The sequence below is a fragment of the Lutra lutra genome, chromosome 18 (assembly GCF_902655055.1).
Source record: "Lutra lutra chromosome 18, mLutLut1.2, whole genome shotgun sequence".
Lineage (NCBI taxonomy): Eukaryota > Metazoa > Chordata > Mammalia > Carnivora > Mustelidae > Lutra > Lutra lutra.
In genome coordinates, this window is record NC_062295.1 from 33,676,176 (window position 1) to 33,696,239 (window position 20,064).

Consider the following 20,064-nt stretch of genomic DNA (forward strand, 5'->3'; position numbering starts at 1 on the left):
GGGAACATATCTCAACATAATAAAGGCCACAACTACTATCGTCCATGGGAAAAGACTGAGCACTGAGCACTTTACCTCTGCAGTCAGGAATAAGACAGGGATGTTCACTCTCACCAATGTTATTTAACATAGTACTGGAAGTCCTAGCCACAGAAATCAGACAACACAATGAAATAAAAGGCATCCAACTCAGCAAGGAAGAAATCAAATTCTCACTATTTCAGAAGATATGAAACCCTATACAGAAAATCCAAAAGACTCCACCACAGAATGGCTAGAACTGATCAATGAATTCAGCAAAGTCATAGGACACAAAGTCAACATCCAGAAATCTGGTGCAGTTCTACACACCAATAATGAAGCAGCAGAGAGAGAAATTAAGAGATCACTCCCATTTATAATCACATCCCAAATTATAAGATTTCTAAGAACACATCTAATCAAAGAGGTAAAAGACCTGTACTCTGAAAATTATAAAACAGAGATGAAAGACATTGAAGAGGACACAAAGTAATGGAAAGACCTTCCATGCTCATGGATTAGAAGAACGAATATTGTTAAAAATGTCTCTACTGCCCAAAGCAACCTATACATTTAATGCAAACCCTATCAAAACACCAATAGCATTTTTCAGAGGTGGAATAGATAATCCTAAAATCCCAAAAGAACCCAAACAGCCAAAGCAACCTTGAAAAAGAAAAGCGAAGTTGGAGGCATATGACAATTCCAGATATCAAAACATATTAGAAAGCTGTCATTATCAAAACAGTATGGTACTGGCACAAAACAGACACATGGATGAATGGAAGAGATTACAAAACCCGGAAAGGAACTCATTAACTCTATGGTCAATGAATCTTCAACAAAGTAGGAAAGAATATTGAATGGGAAAAAGACAGTCTCTTCCACAAATGCTGCTGGTTAAATGGAACAGCAACATGCAAAAGTATGAAACCGGACCACTTTCTTATACCATATACAAAAATAAATTCAAAACGGTTTAAAGACCTAAATGTGAGACCTGAAACCATAAAAATCCTACTGGAGAACATAGGTAGTAGCCTCTTTGACATCAGTGGTAGCGACTTCTTTCTACATATGTCTCCTGAGGCAAGGGAAACAAAACCAAAAATAAACTACTGGGACTTTCTCAAAATAAAAAGGTTTTACACAGCAAAAGAAACAAACAACAGAACCAAAAGACAACTTATGGCATGGGAGAAAAAGGGTATAATGGTAACTGAAATAAGTCAGTCAGAGAAAGACGAATATCATATGATCTCATTCACATGTTGAATTTAAGAAATAAAACAAACAAGCAAAGGGGGAAAAAAAGAGGGAGTTAAACCAAGAAAGAGACACTTTACTAAAGAGAACAAACTGACGGTTACCAGAGGATATGGGGGTGAGTGGGACAGGTTAAAAAGGTGATATAAGGAGTACACATGTGATGAGCCCCAGTTTTTGTATGGAAGTGTTGAATCACTGTATTGCACAGCCAAAACCAAGATTACACTATATGTTAACTGGAGTTTATATAAAAACTTTTTAAAAATCACAGTAACTGGGGTGCCTGGGTGGCTCAGTGGGTTAAGCCTCTGCCTTCGGCTCAGGTCATGATCCCAGGGTCCTGGGATCAAGTCCCACATGGGGCTCTCAGCTCAGCAGGTAGCCTGCTCCGCCTCCCTCCCCCGCCCCACCTGCTGCTCTGCCCACTTGTGCTCTCTCTCTCCATGTCAAATAAATAAATAAAATCTTTTAAAAAATAAATAAATAAATAAAATCACAGTAATTACACAAACTACAAATGTTATTTGAACATATTATGTTAAAAATCAGTATTAATGCAAAGAAATCAATAAGGGGTAAAATATTAAAATTTTAAATGAAGACATTTTAAATTACATAAATAAATTTATGTAAGTAATTCACTCCAAAAATGAGAAGGAAAAAATAAGAAAACTAAAGGATAATTCCAGGAATTCCATCCTCTGACCAACAGCAGTTTCTAAATAAAGAAGAGAACAAATGAAAGAAATAATCCAAGAAAATTTCACAGGACTGAAAAGCAACAGTCTCCAGAGTGAAAGGCCCAATACATGGCGCTGTCCATACACAGCCCCTAGACACATGTAGTGAGTTACAGTTACTGGTAATAAACAGATAAAATCAGAAATGCAGTACCTCAGCCACAAGGGCCACATTTCAAGTGTACAATAGCCTCAGGTAGCTGGAGGCAACCACACTGGACAACACAGAGAACATTTGCATCAGTGCAGAAAGGACTGTTGGACAGCTCTGCCTAGAATAACAGATGACAGCAGGTCCACGAAGTACACCATCATGAATTTTCAGAACATCAGGGACAACAAGAAGATCCCAAATGCTTATAGAAAGAGTGAGGAAAGCAAAACACAGATCACATACAAGGAATCAGAAAACAAAAGGGCACTAATCTTCTCAATAGCGATACTAGAGAAAGTCTCTATGTCATCCAGTTCACAGGGAAAATTCTAGCCCACCTAGAATTCTATGCTCAGACTAACCATCCAACAAGTATGAGGGCAGAACAGCGATGTCTTTGGACATGCACATTCTTAAAAAAAATTTACTCCTCTGCATCATACTTCTGAAAGCTACAAGGAGGTGGCCTCTGGCAAAATGACGGAGGAAACCGAGAAAGACAATACCTCTGTATTTGCAAACAGGTAATTCAGTGCAGCAGAGAGGTGACCAGAATGCCAGGATAACAGCCCTGCATAAGCTACAGGGACAAAGAGACTAGGCCAAAGCAAGGAGAGAGTCTCAGGAGGGCTTGACCACATGGAGAGAGGAATTAGCTTCTGGTATAAAATAAAATAAAATAACATAAAATAACATAAAAAATAAAACAAAATGACGGTAAAAGTAAACTCTAAAATTATAAAAAGGGACTCTTGACTCCAGGGAATATGAAAACTTGTCCAGAAATGGAAGCATAGAAATGTACACGGTTCAAGGTGAATAATGAGTAATTAAGTCATTCACTAAATAAGAATCAAATTCCCACCCCTGCTTTGGGAGGGTGAGAAGTGGGTATGAGGCAAGAGGATATTAGCACCTAAACTCTCAGCTTCCCAGTAATCAAGAAATAACGGTAGGAGCATGTCATTTCATGACACACCAGTAAACAGGAGAAGAAATTAGTGAACTGGTTGAAAGTGGACTCTGAGAGGAAAATGGGAATGGAGATCAGGTGGAGCAAAATGTCACTAGTTTTCTTTTCTTTTCTTTTTTTTTTTTAAGATTTTATTTATTTATCAGACAGAGATCACAAATAGGCAGAGAGGCAGGCAGAAAGAGAGAGGGGGAAGCAAGCTCCCCGCCAAGCAGAGAGCCCGATGCGGGGCTTGATCCCAGGACTCTGGGATCATGACCTGAGCTGAAGGCAGAGGCTTTAACCAACTGAGCCACCCAGGCACCCCTGTCACTAGTTTTCTTATAGCCACTAAAGTACTGTTCAACTTTATAAAGCATACACATTTATACTTTTGATTTTTAAAATAAAATAAATTTTTAGAAACCTCAGACCAGGTATCAGCTCTTCCCAACCCACTTTGTGGACCAGAGGATCTTCTCTGTGTAAAGAAGCCAAGCTGATCTTCCACCATATTGAATCTGTCTATCCATGGGTCTGACTTTTCCCCACCAATGGGGCACATTTGGATCTGATCCAGAGTGGTGCCCAGGAAATGTTTGTGGATCTAAACAAAAACCAGAGCAAGAGCCTTCCTGCTGACCTTTCAGGCATGTTTGAGGTTCAGATGAACCTTCTCATAACAGGTGTTGGGAAAACCCCAGAGGACAAAACCATGAGTAGTACTGGTAGGGCAGAAACACTATTTTCAAATAGTGTTTCATAAACAGCAATCTGGATGTTTTTAATGAAGGCCTACTGTGTGCTCAGCAGTGTACTAGGCACTGAGAAGACACCAGTGGGGCCAAAATTGGACTCAAAGATATCCCTATCCTTTGGGGGCCCGGGGGTCCATCTCAACAGTGGGACTAATGAGCTTTTCTGGAAGCAGCTTACCATATGCGAGAGGGCTCCACTGTTCCCACTATCACCTTGAGCAAGTCGTTAACTGCTCTATGCCTCAGTTTCTTCCAAGGCCTGTTAGGATGAAATGAGAAATCTGTAAAATTAAAGCCTCTGACCTGAACGTTGAGACCTCTGCAGCTCTCTGATTCTTCCATTTCATCTTTGTTAATCAGTCAACTGTGTTATAGTTCCAAATGCAGGAATAAGAGACACTGCTTTTGAAAACACACAGATGCTCAAAGAAAATGTAGCTTTTACAATTTTCATCTTTGACATCATCATCCCCTTGAGACCCTTCCCGGGGTGAGATTGGGCAGGGAGAATTTCACTGAACCCTAAAACAAGTTATTTCTTGGTCTGACTTGGGTAAGGAGCTTTTCTGAATTCAGTCTTTCTGATCATATCTCCCCCCATCGCCCCATTATACTTTCCCTGCTCCTCCCAGAAAGAGCTTAGGATGTTTGGGGCTATGACTTTAGGCTGTGATATTGTACCTCAGACCCTCTCTCTGCCCTGGGTTTTAGGAGTGACACCTGCTCCCTTCCCTGGTTCTACAGAGGGTCCTTCATGGTCTGTAGTCTGTGTCCATGGCTCTATAAGGACTGGGAGTTGCCCCTGCTGACCTGGGCCCTTCTCACTGGCCCCCAGCACTCATGTCAGTTAGAAACCCAGATTATTTTTGTGGTACTCTGAAGTATATACATAACACTCTGTCTTAATAAATCATAGGTTCCTCCTTGAGCTCCCATCAGGACATCAAGGGTCATTCAGTTTGGGAGGGCCATCTTTTGAATTTGTGGGTGACTGCATATCGAGTTTAGTTAAAGGTGGTCACTGTGTGCTTGGTTCAAGCCTCTACTTGCACTTTTTTATCAATAGAAGTGACCTCTGGGGAAAATACGGCTAAGGACCAAAGAAGTCCTCTTTGTTTGAAGCTAGCCATAACAATCATAACAATATGCTTATTATAAGGAATCACTGGCAAGTGGGAGAAGATTTGTCTGGGAACATGGGCATCCCCAAGTGTATCATCCATCCAGTCATAAGGAAAGTGGGGCGATCCATTATCGCCACAAGTCCAAAGTTAACCCCAAGGAATGGGGTTCACACTGGCTTTTAAGGAAAAATTTTGTCATTCTAGCCACAGAGAACTGGTCAAGGTCCTTGTTGACTTATACAGATGTTGGAGAGCCCATTCCATTTTCCAGCTGTTCAAAAGATCATATGTCCAGGGGTCTTGTTATTATCCCCACAGGATAACAAGCATGAAGAATATCTATACATGTGCTACTATGGCAATATTTCAGAACTTTACCTCAAGTTGTCTAGCTTAGGCAAACAACAAATAGTCAAAGACAATCAGAACTAGAATTTAACATCCGCAAAGGTGTGTTACAGAAACATTATTTTTCCCTAAATTCACCCTTATTTCCAGAGATAACCAGATCAAGACTAATTCATTCGCAAACAAGGTCAATTTTAACAAACTTGACCTAATTATTTACATAAGCTCAGCAAGAATAGTGATTGATCACTAGATCTAAAATCTGTTCTGTTGGAACTATTCATAAGGAATCTCAATTGAACTTTCAGTAGCGTCCCTAGGCCAGAATCCAAGCCAACAGATGCCATCAGACATGCCTACAATACCTGTAGATTTATGCAAATTCCTCTTCTGGAGGTCCCCAAATATCCTGAGTTCCCTGCACCTGCCAGGAACTAACATTCTTTACTCACCGGGCAAGGCTGCTGGGAGCTCTGGAAGCAAGGTTTCAGAGGAACACTTCCAAGGGGTTTTGTTCACTCCATAAAGTCCGTCTTAGTTCCTTAAAGCTGTCTGGTTATATCCGAGTCTATGCATGTCTCTCAACTATGACCTTCCAGTCAAAGCTTTGCTAAATAACCAATGTTTCCAGTGATGTCCCGTTGCAAGCGAGTCTGCCACCTCTTTCCCATGTACACGAGTCTTTTGATCCTTGGCAAATACCGTTACTTTTTTTTTTTTTTTTGCTCAATTTTTTTTTTATAATTTTTTTTTTAATAAACATATATTTTTATCCCCAGGGGTACAGGTCTGCGAATCGCCAGGTTTACACACTTCACAGCACTCACCATAGTACATACCCTCCCCAATATCCATAACCCCACTCCCCTCTCCCAACCCCCTCCCCCCATCAACCCTCAGTTTGTTTTGTGAGATTAAGAGTCACTTATGGTTTGTCTCCCTCCCAATCCCATCTTGTTTCATTTACTCTTCTCCTACCCCCTCAACCCCCCATGTTGCATCTCCTCTCCCTCATATCAGGGAGATCATATGATAGTTGTCTTTAGGAGAACAGATTCTTAGTCAACTTACGCAAACAACTCTGATTGTCATGAAAGAAGGAGTACTCACTGAAAAGTTGTGAATAGAGAGAAAAGTTAAATGCTTCCATTTCTTCACATATGAATACTTTATCACATTACTGTAAGGCACAGACATCTTAAGAGAAAGTTTCCTTAATCTTTAAGAGCAAACATTAGAGAACCAGCAATGTTTCAAACAAGAGTCACGAAACTATAATCATCTTCTCCAGTTCATTTAGTTCCATGTTATTAATTCTTACTCCATTTGAATGAGATTTTTAGTCAATTCTGGAAATTCTTACCCATTTCAGTTTTCTGATCTTAAAGGTATCAAATACCTGTATCTGTCAAAAGCCCATTATGAAATTGCTTGAAGATAAAACATGTTTTGCAAGAGCATCAGAACAATAAGTGACCAAAAAACTCTGAAATGGACACTGTTAATGATCTGAAAAGAGAGTTCATTATAATGTAGCTGATAAGGAAATTCAGTTATTTCTGTGACACATATCACATAACACTTTAATAATAATAGTACAGAGTGATGACTTTATACCAGAACACAACATACCAAATCAACAAGCCTAATTAGTCAAAAAGACTTCATTTACAATTTCAAATCTAGGGGGGATTTGTTAAAAACCTTAGAAAATTTTAAAGCATATGCCCAATAGGATTACAGATAATCAAAGACCAGAAAAAAAAGAAACTGGTTTTTCAGGCAGACAGAGAAAACAGCCATGTTTACATCTTCTTATCAAGAGCAGACCAACAATCCAAGAAAACTTTAACAGAAAGAGAATTTCAAACTTATACAGTGTAATTTAAAATCCATTCATTTAATCTTTGCCTGTCCTGACCACACGTAAAATTACCTTTCCAAAGATTCCCTTCACAAACCTTCTACAACTTTCTCATGTATTCAGATTTTGTTCCAAGCCATTTCTTTTCAAACAACCAGCCTCATTTTTGGGCAAGATTACATTCTTTCTCCTTCAACAAAAATGTATTTCCAGTCCTTATACCTTTCTTACAGATCTTTGACTTTATTCCTACATAGAGTTGCTTCCCTTACTTCCATCAGGCTTAGCTGTATTTAGCAGAATTTTAACTCTTAGAAACCTTAAGTCTCCAGGAAAACTCAGTAGTAACCAATCATGAATCGTTACACCAAAATTCTTTAGATGGCAAATTTATGAATCAATTAAACACAAAGCATGTTTACCAACAGATTCAAAGACCCTTAGTTTGTTTGCAATAAGAAACCAAAACCACAAACCTATGTTCAGTAATCAATGTTTTAGAATTTTATCTCATTTGGAAAAGACTTAGAGGTCCAATGAATTCAATCCAGTTTGGTTGAGCAAGCAAAACTTCGAAGTTTCAGTTCACCAATGACCTTGAAAGCTATGGTACCAATGACTCTTGAAAAGTTTAAGAGAGACAAAATTAATCATCATTTTAAGTCATCTTTTTTACAAATTACAACAGAGATAACACGAGGTTATTTTGTGGTTTTGGAAATAGGTGAGGTTCTGTGGGGATGAGGTCCAGAGCCCACAACCCAGAAAAAATTCTTGAGAGTCTTTGGTGCAAAATGGTGGTTTGTTGTTGTTTTTTTAAGATTTTATTTATTTATTTGTCAGAGAGAAAGCACAAATAGGCAGAGTGGCAGGCAGAGGCAGAGAGAGAAGCAGGCTCTTTGCTGGACAAGGAGCCCGATGCGGGACTCGATCCCAGGACTCTGGGATCATGACCTTAGGCAAAGGCAGTGGCTTAACCGACTGAGCCACCCAGGTTTCCCCAAAATGGTGGTTTTATTAAAGCACGGGGACAGGACCCATGAGCGAAAGAGCTGCTGCCTTGGGTTTCTGAGAGGCGGCTAATTATATACTTGGGAGTTGGGGGAGGTAAGGAAAGGGGAGACTTCAAAAGGATTTTTGCATGTTAAAGAAGACTTTAACAAATCAAATACCAGGATACCAGAGGCCTTGCCGTTGTCAAGTTAAGGTTATTTTTCCTTCTAGGAGGCCTTAACAGTGAGATAGTTGGGAGCTTCCTGGAGGAACATTACAATTTGCCCACTTCAAGTGTCTGTCAGTGGGCTGCAGATTATAAGGACATTTAATTCTATCTACGATCCCTTCTGGAAGCTAGGCCATTGATACAAATGCTTTGTTCTTGTAAATTCCTAAGACTTTCCTAAATTGGGGGGGACTCCTGTCTTGCAGGTATGGAATCTCTATAAATTAACTATTTGTTTTTCCTTTGGAGCAGCCAGGAGTGCCTGAGGAATGTCACATACACCCCCAGGGGGAGGGGAGGGCGGTGGGGTGTCAGCTTCTGCCTGTTCTCAGCTAGCCTCCTGCTCCCTCATCAATTTGACTTCGAGAAAACCTTGGTAGAATAAAAGTGGCAACCAGTTTAAATACCAAGTTACGTTCCACTTAGTCCACTTAAAAGTCAACCCTAGGTTTCACTTATTTGTGGAGCATAACAAATAGCATGGAGGACAAGGGGAGATGGAGAGGAGAAGGGAGTTGAGGGAAATTGGAAGGGGAGGTGAACCATGAGAGACTATGGACTCTGAAAAACGATCTGAGAATTTTGAAGGGGTGGGGGGTGGGAGGTTGGGGGCACCAGGTGGTGGGTATTGTAGAGGGCACGGATTGCATGGAGCACTGGGTGTGGTGCAAAAATAATGAATACTGTTATGCTGAAAAAAATAAAAAAATTAAAAAAAAAAAAAAAAGTCAACCCTAGGGGAGCTTGAGTGGCTCAGCGGGTTAAGCCTCTGCCTTCGGCTCAGAACCTCACCTATATTCCAAAACCCCATCATGTGGAAGGGCCATATGTCTTAATCTGGGAGTCTGCACCAGGGCCTGGAAACATAAAAAGATGAGACATTTTTCCTTAGGCCTTGGGGATCAGATTCCTTATAGCTTTTTTTAAAAGTCTGATTTATTTATGCAAGAGAGAGAGAGAGAGAGAGAGAGAAAGGAGAAGAGGGAGAGATCTCAAGCCATCTTCTTGGGGAGGTTGGAGACGGAGCTAAGGCTCCATCTCACACTCTGAGATCTTGACCCGGACAGAAACCAAGAGTTGGCATGCTCAGAGGACTGAGTCGCCCGCGAGTTTCTTCCAGCTTTTTTTTTTTTTTTTTTTTTTTTTTTTTTAAATAAATAGAGCCCAAAGGGAATCCCACAGTGAGAAAGAGCCGCTACGTATCCCAAGGGGCATCCAGCCAAAGGGACTGGAGCGGAGCTCCGGCTGGGGGTCGGGATTTCACTCAGGGCGACCCGCTGACCTGAAGAAGGAGAGGACCCACAGGAGGCGGCAGACTGTTCCGGGGGCGTCCCACCACGGCGCGGGTCACAGCAACCCGCCTGGCACTTCCTGTGGGGACGTCCCCTGGCAACAGCGAGAGCCGCACACCAGTTTGGCCAGACCGGCTGGGGAAAAGGAGCGGGAGGACTCACCGCTCACAGCAGCGGGAATGGCGTTGCCGGCAGATCCACACGGCGGCCGGACGCGCAGGAAGAGCGGAGAACGAGCCGAGGCTGAAGAAACTGGGCGGCGGCCAGTCGCCCGCGTCGGGAAACACCCCTGCCCCGCCCTCCCCCCCACCCCAGTGTGCGGATTCGCGCAGGGCCAGCCAATTGCGCAGGAAGCTGGAGACACACCTCCCAGGGCTGGGTGAAGCAGCAGAGGGAAGGGGTCCTTCGCCCTCCCAAGTGCCCGCAGTCTGAGCGGGTCGCCCTCGGACCTTCAGACCACAAGGGAGAGCAGCCCCAGCCGGAGACCTTCGGTTGTCTGAGACCTTCAGTTGTACTAGGGTTAGACTGTGGAAGGGCCGCAAAGAGGCGGGGATCGGGGCGGGGGGGGGGGCGGCGGGGAGGGAAGGACATCCCCGAAGGGCAGACGGGGAAATCCCTCACCCTTCGGGGCAGGGGCATTTAGGCTGTTTCCCCTTGGGGCTGGGGACCCTCAGCAAGGAGTCACCTCAGCGGAGGTTGTCAGTTCCCTGAGGAGTACTGGAGTGGGTCCACCGAGGGAAAGTCCCCGTAAGTTCCTGGAGAATCCGGGGGGAGTCACGGGACTGATAAAGGGATCTTGTGTGGGGGTTCCCCCCGGCCAGGGGCCACTAAATGTGGTGTCTGAATGCAGTGTCTGTCCCAATCACGGGGGGCCCCGAATGTGGGACGATGATCTATCTGGTGGAAGCCTGCGCACAGGCTGCGAGAGAATTCACCTGAGGCAGAAGGAAGGAGTCAATAAACAAGAATTTTATTGGATACACGGCAAGAAAGCGGAGGGCGGGATAGCAAAGCAGAGACCGTCTGCAAGGAGGCATTGCCTGGAGGTTGTTTTTAAAGGGGGAAGGTGAGGAAGTAAGGCCACATGTGGCATTTTTCCTTTTTTGGTAAGTGGGCCATCGGTAAGTTAGGGCATGTGGATATTTTGAGGTGGGTCCCCGATGGGCCTGTCTGTATTCAGCCAGGGGGACACGGTGGGCCCTTTCAACATTCCATCCCGCAAACCTGTTTGCGTAAAAGTGGCCTCTACAGTTTTGCTTCTATCAGGAGAAAAGGGGAAGCTGAGAAGGCTGTTTCAAACGGGAGTCCATTGGAGTAATCCAGGATTTAGAAGTGTGGAGTCTTCTCATTGCCTGAGCTCTTGTGAGGCAGAAGGGGTGGTGGGTTGTGGTGACAAGGAGAGCCCTTCTTCCTCCAGCTGGGATAGTAAGGCAGAGCAAGGTCAAGTCCCTGTGAGGTCAAGTCCATCTCTTCCTGTTGGGTCTGTGTGGTGGGGCATGGGGGTACCCCTCCAACCCAGTGAGCTTCGCATTATTCTCTCTTGGCAAAGGCACTTCTAGAAGGGGGATGTTTATATCGTTCTTTGGAAATTCCTGAAGAAATCAGCCGAGACATCAATACCTTCATAGTTAAACCTCCATGAAAGATGTCTGCAATTACTTTCTCAAATGGCAGATTGAAGCTGGACTTGCCTAGGCTGGAGCTCAAATGTACAAACCAACTTGGCCTCCTGAGGACTGAGGATAACAATGCTATGAAGTAATAGCTGACGTTGATCATGAGCTTGCTGCATGTTCCGTGTTTTGTGTCCTAAACGCCTCACACACATTAGCTGGTTCTGTCATCAGGTCAGATAGGCACTGGCATTATCCCTATATTTTAACTGTCTGAGGCACCAAGTCCTGAGGAGTGAGGTATTAGGTAACTTGTTCAAGGTCGCATGTCTGTAGTGGAGGGTAGCCCAAGTCCTGTAGGCCCAGTTATGCAAAGGGAGCACCTTTTCCTCATTTAGCCAAAGCCACTTACTGGTCTAGACTGGTCTAGACTCAGCCCTAGACTGAGCTGGCATTCAAACCTCAGGATCTCCAGCTTCAGAGCTCCCCATTTCTCAATCACTATGTGGTCCTGTATCATTATATTAAATTATGCAAGTTAGACTAAGACAAGGGATGGGGAGAGCTGTGTAGGCCCAAGGTGTTTTTGTAACCCACTTCTCCCAGAAATAATCACAAGCTTCCAGAAGAGTCTCTTTCAAGAACTATGTTCCTGATCCATCTCAGAGTAAATTGCTAACCTGATATTTCATAATCCCCTGTAATTCCTACAAAGACATTCTCCATCTCCACTGACACATTACTGCCATGTAATCATCAGAGCTGGTTTCTCTATCGTCCCCAGAATGTCCTTTATAGCAGAAGGACTCCGCTCAGACACTCATTTTACACGTCACCCCTCCTTAGTAACTTTACTTCAGTCTGGAACGCTTCCTTAGTTTGTCTCTGGCTTTTATTAAAAAATAGAATTCTAGAAAGTCAAGTTGAAGATCTAACTGAGTTTATTAAGTGATTCATGAATCAGCACTATCCCAACTAACAGGTAGACTGAAGCTTCCAGGAGGTGTACAAAATGCAGGGTTTTACAGGAAGGACAGTGGGGCAAAAAGTGCACAGAGGGAAAAGAAATGATTGTTTCTGGTCAAGACACTTTCCTTCTGGGGGATGGGCTTGCAGGGTTTCTAACCTGAAGATGACTCACTAGTGACCATCAGGAAATTTCAGATGGACTGTTAGAAGTTCACATTCCTGGGATAGGTTGAAACTCATTAGTCTTGGTTTGCTGTGAGGTGGAGCTGGGGAGGGGGAGTGCCTCCAATCTGCGCTCGTTTTTTCTTTTCTTATCGCTTTCAAGACCTTGACTTTATTGAAAATAACACACCAGTTACAGATTAAGAGTAGGTATTCCTTTATTGGTTTTGCCTGACTTTTTTGAGGATTTCTTGCAGGTTTGCCTCCCTGGGAAGAATATGCCAGAGGTAGGTTATGTTGAGGTCTTCTTATCCTGTCTCATTGGGCGATGGGCCATCACTTTTTCCTGTTCCTGATTAACTTCACTCCTTTGCCAAGTCTCTGCTCTGTGAACTGCTCTTTCCTCAGTAATTCATGGGTGTTTGAGTGGTAGTACTATGAAACTGTGTGAGTATCCTCATTGATTGGAATATATCCCTGTATTTATCTACACCTGTGTATACTTGTGTATTTCTATTTTATTCAATGAGTCATATTCCTTCATATTGTCAGTTATGAAATTGTGCCTGATGGGTCAGTGAAGCCCCACAGGCTGGCTCTGAGTCTCGTGGATGTGTCCCCATCACTGTGGAGCACAAGATGCTCCAGGATCATTGTGTGCTGTACCAGCCTGGAATCAGCCATTTCTCTGAAAAGCCCTAGTTCCTTTGAGAAGAAAATGACACTTATAAGCCAAGATCTGGTCACAAGTAATGCTCATTGCTCTTACAATGTCACTGTTTCTAAGAACTGTCTGTAGAGAGAAATAGAGAAAATGTTTTGGGTTTTTTGCTGTTGTTGGTTTTTTGGGTTTGTTTGTTTGTTTGTTTTACACACAGAGAGACAAACACACACATTTCAATTGCTCTCTATCAATTCATCATCTATCTGTAGAAAAGCATGACTTTACATTGACAAACTTCCAGTCTCTGAATACACAGGCTTCATTTGGCTTTTTCCCTTTTCAAATCAGTGACTCCCTTCTCCAACAGTGAGAAACTCCTGACACCATTTAGTGGTAATAGTTTTACTTATTTGATCAATATGTAACTAACCCTCACTCCATCCCTTAACACTCATGTACGCCCCCACCATGCTACTTGGGTCCTCCACACTGTTGTTAGGCTCTGGGGGCTGTCACCAGACCAACCCTCTGTGTGGGCACCCTTCTCACCTAGCTTGGGCTCCCACACCCAAGGCTGCTTCTCCATGTGGACACCTTCCACACCCTACTCAGTCTCCAACTTGGAGTCACTGTGACTCCCTTCTCTGCCCCTGATCCCCAATGTTTAGCTTCCCACCTGGCTGTGTCCCACCTACTAGCTCTAGGACTGAATTATCCGGGAAGGAAAGGCAAAGGAAGAGGCAAGGAGAGGAGATAGAAGGGGCTGGATGGGAGGAGAGAAATAGGAAGAATCCTATGCAGTTTCTGATACCAGGTGAAATGGACAAATGCTTTTAGCCATTCTCTCCCATGAACTGGCCAATCAACCATCTCTGATTTGATGTTCATTCTTTCAGGACAGTTGGGAGCTGAGGCTGAAACACAAAAAGAAAGCATGTTCCCTGCCTACGAGAAAGAACATCAGGGCAGATGAGATGAAAACATTAAATCAAACCTAACTTTTGTATCAACATGGACGGGACTGGAAGAGATTATGCTGAGTGAAATAAGTCAAGCAGAGAGAGTCAATTATCATATGGTCTCACTTATTTGTGGAGCATAAGAAATAATACGGAGGACATGGGGAGATGGAGAGGAGAAGGGAGTTGGGGGAAATTGGAGGGGGAGATGAACCATGAGAGCTAAGGACTCTGAAAAACAATCTGAGGTTGTGAAGGGGCGGAGGGTGGGAGGTTGGGTGATCCTGGTGCTGGGTATTATGGAGGGCACGTATTGCATGGAGCACTGGGCGTGGTATATAAACAATGAATTCTGGTACACTGAAAAGAAATTTAAAAAATTAAAAATTTAAAAAAAACCTAATCATGTAATACTATGTGCCTCACTCAAGGGTTATTAAAAAAAAAAACCTATGCTCTAAAACCTTAGAATGAAGACATCCAGATGGCCAAAAGACACATGAAAAAGTGCTCAACATTCCTCAGCATCAGGGGAATAAAAATAAAAACCACAATGAAATACCACCTCACACCAGTCAGAATGGCTAAAATTAACAAGTCAGGAAATGACAGATGCTGGCCAGGATGTAGAGAAAGGGGAACCCTCCTACACTGTTGGTGAGAATGCAAGCTGGTGCAGCCATTCTGGAAAACAGCATGGAGGTTCCTCAAAAAGTTGAAAATAGAGCTACCCTATGACCCAGCAATTGCACTACCGGGTATTTACCCTAAAGATACAAATGTAGTGATCTGAAGGGGCACGTGCACCCAAATGTTTATAACAGCAATGTTCACAATAGCCAAACTATGGAAAGAACCTAAATGCCCATCAACAGATGAATGGATAAAGAAGATGTGGTCTATATATACAATGGAATACTATGCAGCCATCAAAAGAAATGAAATCTTGCCATTTGCAATGACGTGGATGGAACTAGAGGGTATTATGCTGAGCGAAATAAGTCAATCAGAGAAAGACAATGATCATATGATCTCCCTGATGTGAAGAATTTGAGAGGCAAAGGGAGGGGTTTGGGAGGTAGGGTAGGAAAAAAAAATGAAACAAGATGGGATTGGGAGGGAGACAAACCATAAGAGACTCTTATTCTCACAAAACAAACTGGGTGTTTCCTGGGGGGAGGGGATTATGGAGAGGGTGTTTGGGTTATGGACACTGGGGAGGGTATGTGCTATGGTGAGTGCTGTGAAGTGTGTAAGCCTGATGATACACAGACCTGTACCCCTAGGGCAAATAATACATTATATGTTAATTTTAAAAAGACTTTTTTAAACAAAACAAAAAAATAAAACTTGTAGAATTAAACTATGAACAAACTTGCTGAGCCATGGACAAAGTCACAGTGGATTAAATCTCACCTACCTCTAATATATCACTTTGGAAATTTGAACAAGCCCCATCTACTCAGTGACCATGATGGTAAAAAATATTTAGTCACTGGCTCTCACTCATCCATTGCTCAGATTCTCCATTAGTGCGCACAAAGGCATTGGTTAGCATTTTTGTAAAGAGATGTTGATTGACGGGTTCAGTATAATATTTAACGTGGAGTATTCAGAATAAGATGTGATATAAATGTCTCTGCCACATTCACCAGAATAATTCTTGTTTCCATTAAAGTAGATTGGTAAAATTGTTGAGAAAGTTTTATTCTTGATCAGGGGAACAGATGGTACTAACTGGGGGTAGTCGGTGTGAATCAGACAGGCTGAGTCTACATCTCTGGTATTTATTGGTCACCTCCTTTGCTCTCTGCAATAGAGAATGCTCCACACAGACACCAAAAAAGCTAAGTGAATGTATGGAAGCCCTAGTCATCTGTCACGGGCAGTAGATGCAGGCCATCTTCATTTCTGGGTTTTACTCACAAAGGAAATTGAGGTCTCTGGTGATCTGGGATACAGCTTCTTGAAGAACAAAGGGGAAGTCCTTAGGAAAGTCAGGCTCCACTCACACTCCCATCTCTTGGCTCAACCTTGAGAACAACAGGTTTTTCTGGTTGAATTAACCCGTAAGAACTTAATTTCAGGGGGATCTGCAAGAGGTAAATAAGGATTTGAGAACCAGGAATGAAGCCCTGGCAATGACAGATGCAAAGCAGGTAAGACACATGAAGGACAATAATGGATTACAAACACAGAAATATGCTATTTAGCATCATCTATCTCTGATTCTTTAAAATCACCCTGTAAGCTCTCAAGACTAGAGCATGGAAGTATTCATCCATCAGCCATTCAACAGAATATCTACTGAATATTTACTGTGTACCAGGCTGGGGACAAACTCATGTTGGCTTGTGTTCTGTTTTGATTTAAATTTTTAAGTACATAAGGAATAGCATGAAAGACGTTAAGAGAAGGGAAAATGAAGGCAGGGGGAAATCGGAGGGCGAGATGAACCATGAGAGAGTATGGACTCTGAGAAACAAAATGAGGGTTTAGAGGGGTAGGGGTAGGGGGATGGGTTAGTCTGGTGATGGGTATTAAGGAGGGCACATATTGCATGGAGCACTAAGTGTTATACACAAACAATGAATCATGGAACACTACATCAAAAACTAATGAAGTACTGAATGGTAACTAATATAACATAATAAAAAATAAATAAATAGGGGTGCCTGGGTGGCTCAGTCATTAGGTGTCTGCCTTCAGCTCAGGTCATGATCCCAGGGTCCTGGGATAGAGCCCTGTGTCGGGCTCCCTGCTCAGCGGGAAACCTGCTTCTCCTTCTCCCACTCCCCCAGCTTCTGTTCCCTCTCTTGCTGTGTCTCTTTCTGTCAAATAAATGAATAAAATCTTTAAAAACATAAAATAAAAATAAATTTTAAGTAAAAAGGATGAGTGTTTAACATTTAAAAGGTTTCTTAGCCATTATGGCAAGCAATTTTGAAAAGTGATAGTGTTAAATTGTGTATGTTAAAGTTTGCAAGGTCATCCTAAGTGGGTATTATGTATTTTATTCTATGGCCATCTCCCCTTCTAAAGATAATTTCACCTCTCCTGGTGGAACCATTCATTCATGATGGCAGACTGGGATAGAAAAGAAGAATAGCTAGACTGGAGCCAGGCTTGCAGAAGGTGGGGCCACGTACCAGGATGGCCTGGACCCTGGGAGTCCTTCATGTCTGGCAGACATGCTTCACAACACTGATTCTCAACATTGTTTGCACTTTTAAAACCACACTCAGTGTGAATTATGTTAGAATTTCTGATGTGGGGGCACCTGGGTGACTCAGTCTGTTAAGCCTCTGCCTTGGGCTCAGGTCATGGTCTTGGAGTCCTGGGATGGAACCCTGTGTCGGGCTCCCGGCTCAGTAGGGAGTCTGCTTCTCCCTTCTACCCTTCTCACCCTGCTTGTGCTCTCTCTCTTTTTATTTCAAATAAATAAATAAAATCTTAAAAAAAAAAAGAATTTCTGAGATGACTTGGGCCTCAGGATTTTGAACAAATCCACTGATTCCAGTGTATAACCAGGGGTTGAGAACCATAGTCTCGAGAGTACCTGTAAACTGTGGTGGAGAAGAGCATCATTCAAAAGTTATGTCGCAGTAATCACTGCACATCATGATTGTATACATGTTTCCTTCCTTTCTGTGGACTTAAAAGAAATTTAATACTTTGCTGAAGTTCATAGATCCATGCATAATGATGTCACACAAACTGCATTGACTAGATGACCCTTACGGCTGGGTGGTCATAAACCATAGACATGACAATCAGGAGCTGAAGGACCCTTAGAAGTTCATAAGTGCTCCAAATAGATTCTTTGGGAAATAGGACAAATTATTAAGGATAAATGAGCCCTTTCTCTCACAGACACAGACACACACACCCACGCCCATCTTTTGGTTTAAGAAACACAATAAAACACTAGTTAAGCAGAAAGTCATCTCTCTGACCTGTGTTTCTTTACAAGGTTTGAAGGAGAAGTTCTGCAGGACTCTGACAAGGGCAAGTTTCATGTTCATGATCGCAAACCTCATCCCAAGGCAGTTTCGGGGTCCAGTTCCAAAAGGCAGGTATGTATAAGGATTTATGCTGTCCTTATTTTTCTTGCTGAACCTGGTTCCACAATACAAGTTGGAAACAAGTTAGGAAACATAAAAACCACAAGAGCTACATATTGGGGGTTCTCAACCAGGAGTATATAAGAAACTTTGATGGGCTGGTTACTATAATCCAGCTATGCTTATTTTGCTGTGACAACTATAAGCTACAGGTCGTTGGATACCCCCATCCCCTATGGGAGCATGCAGTCTTGTCGAGGAGATGAGACTAATGCTGTTGAAACAAACTTTATTTTAAACACTGGGATTATATTCAGGGTAGTGAGTAGTTCATACTCTGAAAGGTGAGCAGGATATGAGTCTGACTGAAGGAAAGGTAGGATCCTGCATCCACTGACTTACACTGGTTACATACCCATGGACAAAGGAAACAGGAGAGATGCTTCCCATGATTTGCATTGTTAATTTTCCTTTACTTCCCTGCCCTCTCCACTGGCACTCCCCAGCCACTTGCACAGAACAGCATGTTACATGATTTACATGAGCATATAATGCTATTCCACTCTATCCATACTCATGGTTATGTATAACCAGTACAATCACTGAATTCTTCTCTATCTGTTCCATGAGGTTATAAATTCCTTGAAGGTTAGACTTACATTTTATTCAAGACTCATTCCTCAATATTTATATTAAGGAAAAATGTGGATTTGGGGAAAGTAATAATGGCATTCTCAGTAGGCATTTTTAAAAACTCCATATATTGTGAAGAACATACTGGAATGTTTACAGATGATGAGCCTTAAAATTACATGTGAATCAGACAAGGAATTGCCATGGTGTGTGGATGGGGCAGCTGACATGGGTTAGTGGTTGTTGGGCAGGTGATGGGCACATATAGAGGCATTAGAAGTATTTCTTAGCATATGATTGTGCATGTGTTAAAAATTATCCATAATAGGCTTTTTAAAAAGATTTTATTTATTTATTTGACAGAGAGAGAGAGATCACAAGTAGGCAGAGGCAGGCAGAGAGAGAGAGGGGGAAGCAGGCTCCCCACTGAGCAGAGAGCCCTATGCGAGGCTCGATCCCAGGACCCTGAGACCATGACCTGAGCCAAAGGCAGAGAGGCTTAACCCACTGAGCCACCCAGGCACCCCCATAATAGGCATTTTTAACATGTGGATCTTGCACTGCCTGGCAGAGTCCCTAACACACATACATAAGCACTTCCTTTCATAACTGAATGAATCATGACGAAGTACTGTCAAGAAGTGGTCTCTGGTTTCTGTTCAAGAAGGTATAGGACCAGGGATTGCTGAGCTTGTGAGAACCACAAGGACTTCTGTTCCAGAAAACAGATGACTTGGTCAATTCTGACTTCTTTCAGCAAGTACTATGTATAGATGTGATTTTAGCACTAAGGACACCATGCAACAGGACAAGAGCTCTGCCATCAGGGAGCTTAGAGTCAGGGGCTGAAAGTCTAGATCCCTAAAAGCTTCACTCCAAATTTTGTCATCAATAAAATAAACCAACTTTTGCAGAATTCAAACTGTGCCTACAGCCATACTCTGCTCTGAATTCCCAGAAGAGAAAGCTCAAGACGCCTTCAAGAAGGATGTTTCAGAAAGCTAGAGAGCAGACTTTTCAGATGACTTTGCTTTGGACGAGCCCCAGATACCAACAAAGGTGGGAGCTGGCACAGGACTGCAGCCACCAACAGCACAGGACCCGTGTGCACCTATGTCCTCTTGAGGCTGCTCCTCCTGTGGATGAGAACTCTCAGGTCCACAGCCTTTGCTCTCCCACTATGGCTAGCAGAAGAGTGGCCAAGGTTCACAAACATGGAATGGGGGATGTAAGGGTGAATTCAAAGAGCTAAAGGG

At 42.8% G+C, this 20,064-nt stretch overlaps 1 protein-coding gene and 1 pseudogene across 3 annotated transcripts in view; both read right to left on the reverse strand.

Annotated features, from left to right (window-relative positions):
* LOC125090650 (cytochrome P450 3A12-like) overlaps positions 1 to 10,010 on the reverse strand; it is a 45,793-nt pseudogene extending 35,783 nt beyond the window's left edge.
* A 5,868-nt stretch (positions 10,011 to 15,878) lies between these two features.
* Positions 15,879 to 20,064, reverse strand: part of LOC125090641 (cytochrome P450 3A12-like) — a 56,986-nt gene continuing 52,800 nt past the window's right edge. For all 3 annotated transcript variants that reach the window (XM_047713497.1, XM_047713500.1, XM_047713498.1), the window contains 2 exons: positions 18,068 to 18,230; positions 15,879 to 16,204 (listed from right to left, as the gene is read on the reverse strand). In XM_047713497.1, the coding sequence (XP_047569453.1) occupies positions 16,109 to 16,204; positions 18,068 to 18,230 (259 nt within the window). In that variant the 3' untranslated portion in view covers positions 15,879 to 16,108. The remainder of the gene's footprint in view (positions 16,205 to 18,067; positions 18,231 to 20,064) is intronic.